This window comes from Platalea leucorodia (genome assembly GCF_965183815.1).
Source record: "Platalea leucorodia genome assembly, chromosome: 5".
NCBI lineage: Eukaryota > Metazoa > Chordata > Aves > Pelecaniformes > Threskiornithidae > Platalea > Platalea leucorodia.
In genome coordinates this window covers 53,014,862-53,031,759 of record NC_138827.1, presented here as the reverse complement: position 1 = coordinate 53,031,759, position 16,898 = coordinate 53,014,862, and the positions used below count along the sequence as shown (strand labels likewise).

Sequence of the window (16,898 nt, the reverse complement as noted above, 5' to 3'; positions counted from 1 at the left end):
AAGAGTTTGCACTAAGGACAACTTCTTCACAGATAGTTCCTCTTTTGTGGCACCTCATTTCACCAAAAGTTGCAATACAACATTATCAAATGTGCCACTAATATCTCTGCAATTGTAATCTTCCCCTTTTGAAAGGGCTGTGCATTAAAATTACTCCACCTGTTCTCTCGTCACATACATGATTCCATTGCCTAATGATTAGAATTGTATTTGTCATGTCCAGCAGGAGAGTATGAAAGAAATTTAAGTACCACAGGAATTTTTGCCACTTACTGTCATCTGTTTGGAACATGCACACTGCTGTTTCATGTGTTAACAGGAGGGAAGAGATTAGATGACAGATCCATGATTATGTACCTTCAAAACACTGGCCTGGTGAATGTTTAAAATAGTTGCATACAGTGACTAACATGTGGATGCTTGAATAGTTAAAATTCAAAACCTCATTTCCATAGAAACTAGCTTAAGAGATTTCTTTAAGAAGCAAGGTATCCCACGAATGCCTTTTTGATTTGTGTTTAAGGCCATTGTGCCTCCCTTCCCTCACAATACGCTTAGCTCCTGCTTAGGTGCTCAGCTGTTTCCAGCTCTCCCAGAAATAATTCTCATCTCCCCCTTACAATCGCTTCTCACTGCCATCATCTTATGCAGCTGAACTTATCGATATATGGGCTGAATTGCCCAACCACTGCCTTCCAGAATAGACTCTGTAACCACTGTTGATGTGTGCCATGCTACAGTGGGGCAGCAGAAATTTGAGTCTCTGCAACAGTTAATTTTCACATCAAGGTTGGCTATAACCTGGGCAAGAGGTTTCATTTTTGGAAAGGGGTGGGGAGAGGGAAAACTGAGAAACAGCCTGTAATTCAAGTAAGAAACCAACTCTTTTCACCATTAAAGTGACAAAACCTACACAGAGAGATAATGCTATTGTCAGAGAAATAGGTTACTGATTCCCCGGGTGCCTGCATGACAAATTTAGTACATTTTCCCCAGAAGTACAGTCCTGCTTATTTCACCCATTGTGCCTGCTCGAAGAAAGCCAACCAACCTGACTTGCCCTGGAATCCTATGCTTGCTGCCAGTCACAGCAGAATAGATTTGTTTCTTCAAACTGCCCGGTCTCCTCCTTTGCCTCCAGCAAAAAAGCGCTTAATGCTTATGAATGTGTGAACTTCTCAGAAGCATCCCCAAAGGGAAAAGAACAAACTGTTCTTTTTCCCCCCAGATAAAAGCTTTAATTGCGTTGCACTGTATTTGCTTCTAAAATGAAACCTGGTTTTTGGAATTTATAATTTAAAAATAAAGTATTACACATGTGCACGGACTCAGGTTAAGGTGTACAACAGTTTGCTAGAGATTCGGGGATGTTAATGACACATACATCTTCCTGAAACTAAACCAAGAAGTGGAACAAGAAAACTTTAACTTTCACTGAAGTTGTTGATAATACTCATGCTCTTAAGCTGGCTTGCTGCTTACAGATAATTTCTGTTGATATGTACCAAAGACAGCCCACCCACAGGACAGAGTTCAAAATTACTGTAGTTTCTCTAAAGTACTCTCCCCCCCCTGCCCCTTAACCAAGCCCTTTTCTGTAAAAAGATTTTAAAAATGGCCTCAGAGAGACTACTGGAAATTAGCAACTGCTTCCCTGTCCCTCACAGCAAAGTAGTGTACTTATTTTCTAGTACTCCATAGTCTGGTAAACACTACAACAGGTGCCAGGAAGGGAAAGGGAAAGAAGAGAAAGGATGAGTTATACTGAATGCTGATTTCATTCACATGGTCATTGAAATTAGGAGCCTGGGAGGGAGGTGGTGCAAATTTCTCTTAAGCTGAAAGTTTGTCAGTAATAAAAACCCAGCTAAGATCACCAATTATTGTTTAGGTATCAGAATGCAGGGAGCAGCATACATGCAGGAATGAGTGGCAAACGAGGGGGAAGGGAATACTGTCTCTTGTGGTGGCATTTGCAGCTTTAAGGTCACCATGAAACAAGGTTCTATGAATCTTGGTCACATAAAAATTTAAAACATAAAAAGGAGCAAAAAAATTAATGTCATTAGTTCCAAGTCTGAACCTAAAGTTCAGAGTGCTCTCAAGACAGATACAATACCATGACAAAGCCACTCTTCCTTCTTCATACCTCACGCATATATAGACGAGGAAACTCTGGCTGGCTAACTAGGAAAACCAGAATAAAATTCTCAATTACCTGTAACAGAGGCAGGGTGATTTTCCATCTCATTCCAGAAGATCTTTTTATGGAAATTTTAATTCAGGCAAAGATCAAGTTAAAGCTATCACACAGCTTTTCACAAAGCTTAACAAATGCCCACAGAACAACCAAAAAAAAAATGCAGGAGGAGAAAGATATTTATCATAAATGCGGACATTTGGATACAGCTGGAACTATTCTAGAAACTCCAGAGAGGAAGGAGGAAGATATAAGGGAGAAAGAGAATCACAATGTTTATTTATGGCATCACCCACAGATTTCACACTGCCTGGAAGCTCTTCAAAGATGGTGCATACACATATCATAGAAATGGAAACACACAGTCTCATCGCCCTCTCCTGCAGAGCAGGATGAGTCACTTAGCACAGCCAGAAACATAACTCAATTTTAGAACTTCTGATATAACTTCTATGCTGTACACCACAAAAGAACAACAACAAATTAGCTGCATTACTTGATAAACCAAATGAAAAAAAGAACTGGCAAAAGCACGTTTGGATCTCTAGGTCCCAGCACCTAATAAAAAGCATCATAAGAACATCTTTCTTCCACATCTTTTAAAGTTCCTCCAAAACACAGCTCTTCGCTTTTCCCTGAACTACAGATCTGATCGAATTTTCTGCTGTCTCCAGCTCCGCTGAGCCCAGACACGGAAGCAGAACAAAGGAAAACAATAACCCCTCCATGGTAACGTCATCTCGTCTACATTTTTGTTCCTCACTCATAAGTTAGACACGATTGTCCCTCCTCCCCCCACGTCCATGATCCTGTCAAGCCTTGGGAGGTATGGGTCACAGGCAACTACCAGTGATCTAACCATGATAAGCTTATGCCCATTTAGATCTGTGCTGCAACTGAACAGGGTGATCCTGCTTTCCACACATCCCTGCCCCTTTCCTCGGGCTGCCATCAGTGCCAGTGGAGTATCCATCTCCATCAGATTACAAGTCCAGCTGAACTCATGAGTACCCATTCCAGCAGAAAGGGGAGTCTCAGGCAGGCTCTCCCCATTCTCCTATATGGATTTAGATTAACAAGTCAGCTCAGGAAGTTACGTTTCCAGAGTACGGTTTCAAATTAAACATAAGGCAGTATAAGGGCTGCTACCAGAGGGTTCTGTCCCACTTCCCCTACTCTCCCCCTCCTGCTTTCAGGACAACCGATCACAACTCCATAAGGTGAATATGGTAAAGCAAGTAACCTACCACAGAAGAATGGCTTCCCACCAGAGAAGCTCACTGATCCAGTTCATCCTTTTGGCACAGCATGGCTAGATACAAGTTAGGGAAGAAGGAAGGGAACAGAACGAACCCGTTCTGGTGACAGCCCATGGTTACACTAAATTAGATGTAACACAAAATCACAGTCAGTGACCGGTAGAATCAAGATTGGAACTGTTGTTCCAGGCATGTCTACTACAGCACGTCAAAGGTCTAAAACCTGTATTCATCAAAGTCAGTCTACAAAAACGTAGATGTCTACTTTGCATACCATTAACACAGAGGCATATTCTTTATTCATGACTTGTCCTCCTAAAAGAAAGAAAGAAAACAACAAAGAAACAGATTTAAAAAAAAAAAAAAAAAGTACTGATACCTGAGCACCCACTAGTTGCAGCAAGGCTGAGTTCACAGGAAGGAGTTCAATGTCTGTATTGATAGTGGTCTGGTCAAAAGGGCATGCCTTACGGTGGAGCTTGTTGAGGCACATCTTGCAGACAGTGTGGCCGCAACCCAAGCTGATGGGCTTCCGGATTGTTTCGTCGAAAGTCTGTGTGCAAATCGGGCAGGAGAGAAAATCCGTCCATTGTGGAGCTTGTACAGGCATTGCTTCAGGAGTTAATTGACAAGACAAAAATCTAAAGCACAGATTCCACTGGAATCAAAATCTCTGAAGAAAAAGTCTGTTTGTTTTTAAATATCTTCTGTAAGTACAGACAGTCAGCACATAGTGTGAAACATAACCTAAAAGAAAACAGAAAGAGAAAGTTAGCATTCTCTACTGGAACAGGCATGTGAAATCCTTTGTGCTAGGTAAATACCACTTGCAGAGGTATAGCTGAACTAGGAGTGCAGTTTGGACATTAAATAGAGGACTGAGTCATGACTTGCTTTAATTCCAGCTTGTCTCTGGCACTGGAAAAGCCACTTAAAACCATTTCTGCAGTTATGCAGCTTAAAAAAAAAAAAATCAAGATAGTTATCTATCTCATTGAAGTTATAAGACTAATTAGCTTTACGTTTCTATGTTCTCTTTTTTCCCTTTACAAATGAGCCAATTAACACAACTAGATTTGAATAAAAAAGACCATTTTTGAAGGGCTGTTGTGCTTATTCCACTAAAACAATTTATTTTTTTTACAGTATTCATTGTGAGCTTTAAGTAATTTTGCTCAGATAAGGCTTCATCCAAAACCTCTACCACAAGCAAGCTTTCTTCTGAGTTCAGTGGTCTCTGGATTGGCACACAATGACTCCGTGGAAACTTCTGAGCTGCGACAGCCTCAAGAAATGGATGAATGGCTCAGGGTACAGTCAGACACTGTCTGCGTGCAATACAGCTCATGAAAAGCGGTACATAATACTACATACTGCTACTACAGCACCTTCACACAAGCTGATCTGTATAGAGCTGCATGGTACCACATGGACTCATCCGGTCACATCTCAGTTACCCTGGGAATCTCCATGCATTACTGGGTATAATTCAGCATTGATAACTTGCCCTCAAGTCAGGGGATCAAATGTTACTGGTTATAAGGGAATGGCATACAAGGCATCTCTATGGGACAAAAAAAAAAAAAGGGCAGAAATAAAAGCATATAAGGAGAAATATAAGAATAGACAGATGAAGTGATAGAAGAATAATTATCAAAAGGAAAATTGTTAATAAAAATATTTCTGATGTCTGGCTTACTTTCTATCACCAGTGAAGTTAGCAAAAAACAGTGCAAGTCACACAGATTTACTACCAAACAGATTTTTCTAAATAAAGCAGCAAAACAACAACAACAAAAAACCCAACCACCCAGATGTGTTAGTTTCTCTTTCCGACACACCACTGGCTTAGGTTTTATACCAAGGAGTGTGCACTTGCTTGCTAATATCTGTTCAGCTACAAAGCTCTTGTATCAGCAAAACAGCAACCTTTTATTGACTCTTAGCTTAAAAAACAACCTCAAACGTAAAATAAAAATTCTAAGTAAAGGCAAAGAGAGAAACTTCAAGATAGGACTTGTTCAATTCAGAATCAAAGCATTTTAAAACAGCAACAAAAATCTAATGCTAAAACAGAGACTCTGAAAAGCCTCAGGCTTTTGTTCCAGAATTTAGCGCAATGTTGTTCACAGTTAACATCATTTTGCCAAGGCAAACAATGAGTTGAGCTTTTAGCCATGTTTCATCAACATTAAAGCTTAGTTCTAAAGCTAATAAAAAAAATTACTTCTGTCTTCAAAAGACAACGTACAATGCCACACAGCCACTGTTTACCAGCCAACAAGGAATCAATAAGAAATCAGTACTACCCAGATAGGGTGGTACTGAGGAAGAGGCACTGCACTTGGTTAACCCTAACACCACTACTGCACAACTAGAAGATCTGCCAAGGTTGTTCAGGGTTCCTCCCCCAAATTACCTCTTGGAAAAAAAAAAAAATTATTGATTTGCTATTAATCTTGTCAGCAGGCAGCCAAATCATTCCCATTACTACTGTATCATCATAACCCAAATGAAAATATTTATACTTGTAAGTTACTTGACTGAGCTAACTCCCTAAAACATCCAGGAAATATATTTCCAATCCTTCCCCACCTCCCTGCCCCCTTTATATATTTTAAATAAACCTTGGTATCAAGTATTCTTTGTAAAACAAATCTGTAATAGAATTTACCTTGAAACCCCACAAAAGTCCTTCTGCAAAGAGTGGTACACAGCTTGATAAATCTAGCGTAGGTATTGCTGTGCTATTTGAGGTTCAAAATTTAAGAGCTGAATCATATTGCTTCCTTTCTTCCACACTGGAATTAAAATATCCACCAACAATTTCCCAGACTCATCTGCAATTCAGAAACAATTTGAACTGTCTATCCGAAACACTGATTATTAACCAAGCATTAAGGAAAAGAGCAGTTTCTTACTAACTGAGGAAATCTAAAACCAGAAGCTAACATGAAGCTATACCCTCTATACTAAAAAGCAGATGTGGACATGGAGACTCCACCATCCCAGGCTCTGAACTGGCAAAAAGGAGTTGAACACAACTTTAACACGAGTTAACTAATTAAATAAAAATAATAAACAGAGACATATTCTTCCTACCTGTACCTCTGGCCACTCCAGACAACTGGCATAATGAAATAGGTCATATTTATTTACAATCTCGACAGTTGAAAGAGAAGTTTGGGGAGTCTGGGGAGGAAGGGAGTAATTAGTGGCATCCCTGATCCCTTATCAAGGCAGGTCTCAAGAGGATGGAGAACAAAAGAAGCTTAGCTTACATACAAGCACAGCTCTCAGAAGGGTCCTAATGAGCCCAAGCCTGCCACCAAACTGCCAGAATAGAAGGGCACATCATACGCGAATGGAAAACCCACTGCCTTGACCGTGGATATGCAATCACCAGTGGCGGCTGCATATCAATATGCAGTCACCGGTGGGCGACAGTTCCCTGTTATCCGTGGTGGACTTCTCTCCTATCCCTCATTTCACCAGACTCTGCAGTGCCTGTGGACACATACTGGTGCCTAAATGCTAGAATGTCACAGATAGCACTGACAATAGAAAATTCAGCTGGGAGAAACCTCAGGAAATCATCTATTTCAGCACAGTCTAACTGCTAGAACAGATGGCTAACTGGCTTGATCCAGCCAACCTTTTCCCCACAGGAGAGAAGAATAGCTGTTCGAGCAACAAACCCTGCTCTGCGAATAAAGACAGGAACGGCATCACAGGGACTGAGGGTTTATGAGCTGCGTGCATACAGGCTGGCACCAAACCAAGTACTGCTGCTGCGGCCACAGCTTTGCACATACATGGCCCAGTTTTCCTGCTGGATCTTCAATCTTCAGACAAGGAAGCAGGGTCAAGCGCTGATACACAACATAAATCTCTCCCAGGCACAAAGCATACAGATGGGGTATACACGTAAGAAGTGAAGCTGGGAAAAACGTGCGTCTTTTTGCGAGGTTTGTGATTTGCTATGACCTTGGAAATAATTGGAAGCAAAGTATTCTCCAACTTCAAAGAGCTACTTTAGACAGCAGAGATTATAAATGGCAATAAAATGATGGAAACAAGACAGTTTCATTATCACAGACAGCTATTGGAACAATCATCACGAGAGAGAGAGAGAGAGAACACTTCCTTGTACAGATAAGGTAGAAAAAGCATATTCACACTTTCATGGTACAACACTTTTTAAAAAAAAAAAAGTTTCTCTCCAGCATTATGCCAGACATAAGCAAAATGCAAAGAATGCAAATATTTATTAAAAGACACATCCATTTAAATAAAATCCCCCTCCCCATAATATTACAACATTTTTAACCCACCCTCTCAATTCACTACGTATTTCACTTCTATTCACTTCCAACACTTTAAATATATATATACACACACACACTTCATGCATGATTGAGGAAAATAAAGATATGCCAAAACCCAAGAAAACAAAAAACTAAAAAAGACACATCTCCAGTACATAAATTGGAAGACAAGAAGCTGTAATTAAGAACGAAGATGCCCCAAGACATATACCTTGGATAGTAAATTGGGACCAGAGACAGTTTTATTTCCTTACTTCTGAGTCTGAACGTATAAAATACCTGTATGCAAGTCTCCTCCTCCTGCTTAGCCCTGCATAAGCTGTTTCTATCCTGAGCTAGAACCACCTGAAAAAATTTCTCTTCTCTTCTGAGCCCTCCCCCACCTCCCAAGAAATCCTTGAAATTCCATCCTTCAACCCAGACTGGAAATGTCATGCTGTAATCAGATCAGTGACCTGTCTCCTCTGGGACCCTGCCAGTGCTTCAGAGAAAGACAGGATCATTCTATAAACCGCCGGGACAACTGCCTAATGCTTTATCGCATTCCTTACTCTGCTGGACTACAACTCAGAGGGGTAAAGCAGTCTCCTGTCCAAGCTGTGTCCGTGATGACCAGAGCCTTCCACACGTAGCTAGAAAGCTTTGCAGAGTCAACCCTCGAGAATGAGATGCTTTTAAAACGCGGAACACTTTGTACCAATATCCACCGGCATCAAGTTTCACAGATGATGACATACAGAAAAACTCTTCTGCTTTCAGTTAAAATTCAACTCCCTTTAATCACACTTTCGAGTCCTTCAGTACAGGTACCAACGATATACCAACTTCCCTCACAAACATGTTATTTGGACCAAACGTGTACTAGCACAGACGTATCATGTGCCACTTCGTCATGCACAAGTTAGCACTGATCTTTCCCAGCAGCAGTCCACAGTAAGTCATGTTACAGTTTAAGGCAGATGACTCAGCACACCTAAGGGGCACCCTCTGCTCAGTTTCTGCCATTCCAGTATATACAGCTCTTAAGAGCATTACCTGCTCCCATGTTTTTACATATCGCTCTATGGCATTTCACTAAGCTTTTCTTACCCAAGCAATATCATCATCTTCTCGACATTTGAAGATCAAAATTCCAAATAGTAGTAATTTTTATTGTCTGCTTTTATTTTAGTCCTGAAGCTGTTTCATTTTTGCTGAGTCTTATTCAGAAATAAAACGAGCAGAACTTCCTGTAACAGTTAACAGTGAACATATAAGTAAGCCTACTTAGTGCAAAACTTGACACTAAAGCAGCTCCTCACTGCCGAAACAAACTCAGGCTTGCCAACCGATCTGCTCACGCAAATACAGCTCTTGGCTAATCTATAATTTAATCTAATAAAGAAGATACCATTTTACTAATTCTTTTAAAGACTCTTACTCCTCGGCAGTAACAAAAATTGCTGAGAAAAAGTAACCTAGCCAAAGATGCAATTCTCTCTCCCGTGGGACTTGTTCTGTGATACATTAACTACTTCAAAACCTCTCTGACACATGAGATTAAAAATACACCAACAACCTAAATGAAATGAACAGATAATAGTAGAACAACTCCTAACTGATCAGGATTACCAGATACCCACAGTGCAATCCTACCCAACAACCGGACCTCTCCATACATGCCTAGTGCCAAACAGACACCACCAATTACCACCAGTGCTTCACAGGATCCATTTAAGTAAATAAGTTTTCCATTCCAGTGCGTTCTATGGTAATAAACAGCATTTCCGAGAACACTGAAGTATCTTTCCTCTCCTTCCTGAGGAGAAGTGCAGGACCTAACACTTTAAAAAGTCCTGAATTTCATTTTAGCGAAAAACTGACCTGACAAACCATGGGAAACCCTGACTAGCCAGAAGTAATGGGTTGTTTATAGAGACTCAACACTTTGTTCTGAAAAGGCACACTGAAGCCACACACACAAACAGCCCATACTGCCAAGTTCACAGAAAAGGATAAATCATGCTAGCTGTGTTTTCCGTATCCAGTTCCACAGAAAAACCTCTGAAAAAATTAAAGAGAGAGAAAGCCTATGCCTGACCAGAGAAGAGTAGGTAGAAGAAAAAGCTTCTTACCTCCACCCTGGGAGCTCCATGAACACTAATACAGTAAGCCCAGAATAGTACTTCTGATAGACTGAAATTTTTTCCCTCCTTCTGTTTGCTCTCTGAAACTTCGCTGTACACTGTCAACTGACGGCAAGTGCTTCAGTTCCTCATTCCTCCTCTGCGCTGCACGCATGCCTGCTTGCATGCATGCTCCCCACCACTGCTGAACGCTTGCCCAGAAGACAGAGCTCTGTAACAAAAGAACTTCCCACCCAACAGCAAATCCTGGAAGTTTGTGTGTAACGCTTGTTCCCACCCTTCTTTCAAAGATACATAAACACCAACGAGCTTCGTGACCATATAGTAAGTCATCTTAAAAAGAAAGAAAAAAAAAAAAAGAGAGAAAATCATGAGCACCATCAAAATTCTGTCCCAAACTCACTGAAGCTCAGTAAAACCAGATTCAAGATTTGCTTTCTTTTATCCTCAGTAATTTTTATTTTGACTATGAAAACAAAGGAAGAAGTTTATCTGCTTTCATGCAAGTGTCTCTTACTTGGTAGTCTGTAAAGTACCTTAGTAAAATGGGGCCACTTAAGCACAAGATGTTATCCCTCATGTGAAACTTCCTGGCATGTAACAACGTAAAGGAAACAAAAAAAAAAAAAAAAACACACACAAAAAACAAAAAACACACAACAAAAAAAAAACCAAACAAAAAAAACCCAAAAAAACCAAACCACCACACCAAGAACATCACAACTCTACCACGGTACCTCCCCAACAGAGGATCTAAAAGCAATTTAAAATTATTTAAGCTTCACAACATCCGTGAGGCAAGAGCTAATGTCTTACTACAAAACAGAAAGCTGTTGAACAGAGTTCTTTATCCAGTGTTTCACAGGAAAAACATGGAATGAAGCCTAATATGTCATTTTCTTGACCTCTTATTCTCACTCAACATTCAGTCACTAGTCTTGCACCACTAGGGTCATGAACCTTAAACGACAACATGCATGCAGAGGAAGCTTAAACCTCCCAGCTCATACCCCTCAAAACATAAGATCTGCACATGGCTAAAACAGTAAATTTTCAGGGAAGATATACATGACTAACTTCATAATTTCTGGCTGATATTATACATCCCTTGCAGCTTAGTTAAAAGAAAGGGGAAGTGACCAATTCTTATTAGTAAATGGTTTCACGATCTATTACCTAGGAAAATTTTTCTATAAGGATTCCCAAGCTCACAGATGATTAAGTCTAGGGAGTTAATGGCAGATGAGCATGTCTAGAATATGTTCCTTTCATCTCAAATTAAGAGTTCTTGCATTTGTCAATGCAAATGACTACAACAGTAACACAATGATTAAACCAGGATTAAAAATCAAGGAAGAACCAAATAGATTAACAGAAGAAAGGCAGAAGGCACTTAAAATATCCACAATAGTTTTCAGAAGAGACTTTGGTTCAACTGGTCAAATACTCAAGAGCTATCAATCCTGCTCTTGAGGAGGCAAGGAAATAATATGCTTTTCCCAGAAGCAGATATGTGTTTGAACAGTTGCTTTCTGAACACCCAAATAACCAAAAGAATTGCAACAACTACAAATTTGAAAACTACGAGCCAATGATCAAGCAATTAATGTGCCCTTGAAAAATTATATTCTGACATTACTGAGTCTGAGGCCTTATCCATACCAGAAGACCAGAAAAAACAGGTTAAAGTTTGTGTGTCCAGAAGGACTAATCTCTCCTATGACAGTTTTTCAGAGTTTATACAAGAGCCTATATCACAAAAAAGTTTTGTTTGGTTGGTTTAAGAACAAACAAACAAAACCCACAACTTCCATTTGCTAGTGCTTGCCATCAGATCACCCATGAAAGAAGCCACAGGAAAGATAAACAGGACAAGCTTGTAAAAGTCTTCAGATTCAAGGGTACAGACACACATTACCTCTCAGTGTCAGCTAGAGAAGTCACTACTCTTCCTTACTCATTCCTTTCTAAGGTATTCCAGCTGAACTGTTTGCACAGTTGTTCCCTGGTTTAAGCTAGCAGTTTTAAACTTAGATCTTTATTAATAAACACAGGCAGGCAGAAATGTGGGTGGACAGCAATTACACAACCAATACCTCATTTTAACTGAAACAGGGCAACACATTAGCCACACAAACAGCTCATCTAAAATAAAAATTTAAGTAGTAAACTTCAAGAAGAGAAAGCAATGGGAAGAGGGTAGCATTCTGGAGACTGCAAACACTTCAGCTGAAAAGGCACAGGTGAAGGAACAGGCATCATTGAGTTCTAACCTGCTGAAGCAAAACCTTTTTTTCCTATACACCTCTTAGTGATCTGAAGTATCAAAAGTATTATAGCAGTAATAAGATTGGCATCTGCTAATGAGAAACCATATTAAAGATCAAAACCACTAAGGCCAGTATCATTCTTTTTCATGCAGGAGTAATCTACAGTTGTCTGACTACCAATATAGGCATTCAGTAGATGAAAAGTAAATTTAGGAAAGGAGGGGGAATGATCTTGTTACCACTGCAATGCCTTTATCATTTCTTAGACTGAGATAAGACGACATGAATCATTTAGGCAAGACCCAGCACAATTCAATGAAAGAGAAAGCATAAGAAACCCAACCTACAAAAAATTAGAAAGTGTTGCTTGCCACCCACTCTCCAGTAAGAGCTCTCCCGACTTGATTCGGCAGCTATAATTCTGCCTTGATGTCAGTGACACTACAGCTACAATAACACTATCATTGCGATGTTAAACAACGAGACAGAGAAGGAAAAACTGAAGTCCGGCTGGACACTGGCCAAAAACTGCCTAAAAAATCGCCCCAGCCTCCAACCTACAATACAACCTTTAGTAATTCCACCCCCTACCCTGCCCAGCAAACTCTTCTGTCTGAAAAGGAAAAAAAAAAAAAAAAAAATCCAGAAATTACCAAAGCTGGATCTTTTTGGGTGCTTTGCATGCGTGCACATGCTTTTTTGTAGTGTACCATGAAAATATTACTGAAAACATTTCTTTGATAGACTTACACGGCTAGAATCGAGTAATAGTCTGAAGTTCCCCCCACCTCCTTCCCTTTATGTTCAAGACTTAGCATTACAGTATTCACTCTCCCAAAAATGTTTTTATTTGTTTTCAAACTATCTAGTAGATTTTTAAAAAAGCCCAAACCTCGTATGTCCAAAATTCCAGGTGCAATACTAAGGAAATGCTGAAATATACTGTAAGAACAGTATTAAATGAATACACCTGTTACTGCCAAGCATAGGAAAGAAGAGACTTCTATTTCAATGAGTCATTCAAAGTAAAACGTAAATGTAAAATCCCATTTTACACAGAATTTCGCAGGTATTCAGAAAACAACTATTTCAACTGTCCACTTGAAAACTTTGTCTCAGAACTTCCTCTTTAATGTTCCCCCCTCCCCCCAATTTCTTTGATTTGGAGGTGGTTTTTCTTGTCACTTAGTAGATGCTGCCTCCATTTTAAAAATAGCTGTCAAACAGCTTCATGTCAATAATTGTTTACATAACAGTAGTCTCTAATAAAGCTTCAGTTATTCTATGTACCTTCAAAGCAATTTTATTTTGGAAGACTGCACTTAAACATCAAAAAGATCTTTTAATAAAAGCACAAAGTCATCCAAGAGCAGTGAAAACAACTAATGAATTTTTAAACAAAACTACCAATACAGTTGCTCGTCTGCTTGTTTTTAATTCGTGAATTCATTTTAAACATATTATAATCACAAGAAGGGATCTCTTATTATATGTTGCATACAAAACAATCTCTAGACTACTGTGATGTTATTTCAAAAGGCTGGGGAGCACCTGGTTTGCTCGCACATGCATTTCATCATAGCAGGAGTTCACAATGACAAAGAAATTCTTTTACTCCCTAAGCCTTATTATAATTCTATACCCTGTTACACCCTCCTCTCAAAGATTTTGAGACAGAGTTATTAAACTATATCAGCTGCAAGAATTCAGCTCCTCTACTTCAGGCACCTGTTCAGTCAACCATGTGATACTATTTCAACATCAGTAAGAAACTGTATGGCACCATCAACTTCAGATAAAAGATGCACATTTGAGAACAGCTGACAAAACACTGTCTGCTTACCACAACACTGCAGTCTTAACAACCACTTCCAAAAAGTGGAGGTAGGCAGACTGAGGAGCTGCTAATAGAAGATAATCTAGGTTTTCCTCATTTCTCTCCCAGATCACAGCATAAGTCTAGCTGCACTCATCCTGTCTAGAACTAAAAAGAGAATTGTTGAACCATTAATGAAAGCTTCCAAGCTGTAAACAAAAGACCAAATCATAGCAGCCACTACCTACAAGCATTAGACTCCAGACAAGATTTAACACCACAGCAACAGAATCTCATCTCTACTAAGACAGCAGATAATAACCTGCATTGCTTACCACAAGCTAACATGGGTTAACCATCTTATCCTTGTGAGGACTGAAACATCCAGACTTAAGTTTTCATTCTACCACCAATGAATACAGATAATGAAATTTTTTGGCATTTTCAGTGCAGTTTCATGCATGGCTTACAGTGGGGCAAGTCAGAACTCCTTCTCAGAAAGTACTCTTGTGCCAGCTCTAGATCTGACATGTTATCTACACCAGGGACCTAAACCTGTCAAAACCAAATCCCTTTCCTTCCCACATTAGCTTCTAACAGGGTGCAAAAGCTATTCCAGATCTGTTAAATGGTCAAGCAGCCCTGGAAACATAAGGGAAACAGTGGGGGAAGCACAGAAGAGGGAAACTTCAAGACAGCCTCTTTTAGCATCAACACAGATTAGTCAATTTTTTAGGTGTAGTTTCACGAGCAGCTTATTTTGGCACAACCAGGGCAACACAGATTTTTAAGTACGTCTCCTCATTAATGGAAGCCAGCTCTAAAGTATTGCCTAAATTTTAACTACACATTTAAATGCTATTAAGCAATCCTAACAATGAGGATGACTAGACTAACAGTTTGGCATGATGAGAGTAGGTGAAATGGAATACGGAATTCAAGCGATAACAACCCATGGAATTGTTTCTTTATACTAAATCCATCTAAAAATTTTCTATGTTTCAAAAAAAATGCTTCACAGCTAGATTTAAGCAATGTTTCTTGACAGTGCAAGTCACACAAATAGAGTCAAAACCACTCTTTCAGCTCATCATGGTTATAGCACTGAGCAAAGTGCTATCTAAAGAAGATGAAAGAATGCTGTAGCAGTCCCTAACTCCAAGTTTTCTTACTGCTCCTAGAACTAGAGCTGCAAACAAAGAAGCAATCATGTAAATGCTACAATAGCTGATACAAAAATAGCTTACAGGGACCAAACTAAGCCAGATATCCTCCTTCAGCTAGCCCTGTAGTAGCTTCACTGTTAATAATAGCAGGAATATTAAGATAAAGAACATAAGTTTCACAGATGACTATTCTGCTTGTTTCCATGACGCAGGCTGCAATTGTGTTTTAATAACGTAACCTAGTCTACACTAAAGCTCTGGAGTCATCCAAGGTTAAGAGGCAGCTTGTTGCAGAAATGGCACTGAGCCTGGAGAATTTCAGCGCTGTTGTAACAGTTGCATAAAAAAAAATTAGCTAGTCAACATACTATTCAAAATTTTCTCCAAACCTCTGAGCATAGTTTTGTTGTAAAAATCCAAACACTATTCAGCACAGACAAACCTGCTCATCACTTAAGTAGTGTTAAATTACCATTCACACAGGGCTTAAAGTCTTTAAATATCAGTAGGAGAGGTCACACAACTGTTGCTGAAAAGCAGGTTAATTCAGGTACTTCTGACTCAGAATGTAATTGAGCCTCATTTGCTTTAAATGCTACTGGCACTCGGTGATTCAATTTGTAGCACTGCTAAAAAGAGCAGTTCCAGAGGCCTGAAATAGCCTGGGGCAAGGTACTCCTTCTGAATGAGACTTTTCATGTAACCTTCAATTATAAGAAAAAAAAAAAACCACCACCCTTAAATATTTTGCTGCTTTGGTGTTAGTCTCGCTTACCTTCCAGATTTATAAAAATAGCATCTTTTCTTTACAGCTTTACAAGACCATTAAAAACAGTACTTGTGGTTTTAGTGAGTGGAAACAAAAGGCTCAAGTCTCAGGGTTTCCATTAAACACCTATTCTTAACCAATAACAAACATCTCAGAGCTTAACCACAAAAATGAAAGCTGCTTTTTTTTGTTTTCCTTTTTTAATTTTTTTAATATAGCAAACAATGCAAGACAGTTGTGTATAAGAGAAAACCCAAACCTCCAATATCCCATTGATCCTCTGATCAGTAATGGATAAAAAACTATATTTATTTTTGGCAGGAGCTTGAATTCAAATCGGAAAAAGAGTATCTTACTTCCTCTTAAGAGGCTTTGAATTATAACCCTAGTTATAAAAGTTTAAAGTTACAAAATATGAAAATCATTCAAGTAAGAGGCCAAAATATAATAATCCTGGGAAGTTACATATTAAAAATCCACTGCCAACTTGATGAATTTAGCTGCTCCTGCCTTGTAAAAACAATTCTACTCCAGACATGTAATTCTGTCCTTTTGGAGAAAGTTCTCTTATTTACTGCTTACTTTGCTTGAAACTTGTTCTAAGTGGAGCAGTCCATGAAGAACAATTTTCTCATTCTCAGTTTATAATGCTAAGTCTTAAAAGATGTATTCATCTCTGGAAACATATTACTACTATTTTATAGCACTATCAGCAACTGGAATGATGGAAAATAAAAAATACATAGGACACCGTCTCACAGACTCTATTGCCAGAGTTCTATTACTAAAAAGTATATAGCTCTCCATAGCATGCTGAACTAGTCTACCTTTTTAAAAGCAAAGAGTAAACTTCTGTTAACGAACTTTATTCACAGAAGATTAAACCTCACTTATGGAAAACTAAGGACTGGAAGATACCCAGAAAGAAAACAGTAGCTGCACAGTGAAGCATCTTTGTACTTCA

General features: G+C 39.2%; 1 protein-coding gene across 18 annotated transcripts in view; it reads right to left on the bottom strand.

The window, feature by feature from the left end:
• RC3H1 (ring finger and CCCH-type domains 1) overlaps window positions 1-16,898 on the bottom strand; it is a 65,454-nt gene that overhangs the window by 37,808 nt on the left and 10,748 nt on the right. For 17 of the 18 annotated variants that reach the window (XM_082311579.1, XM_082311585.1, XM_082311592.1 and 14 more), the window contains exon 2: window positions 3,839-4,206. In XM_082311579.1, coding sequence (XP_082167705.1) covers window positions 3,839-4,069 — 231 coding nt within the window. In that variant the 5' untranslated portion in view covers window positions 4,070-4,206. Of the gene's footprint in view, window positions 1-3,838; window positions 4,207-9,901; window positions 10,131-16,898 lie in introns of those variants that run through there. The other variant, XM_082311589.1, reaches the window with a different exon arrangement.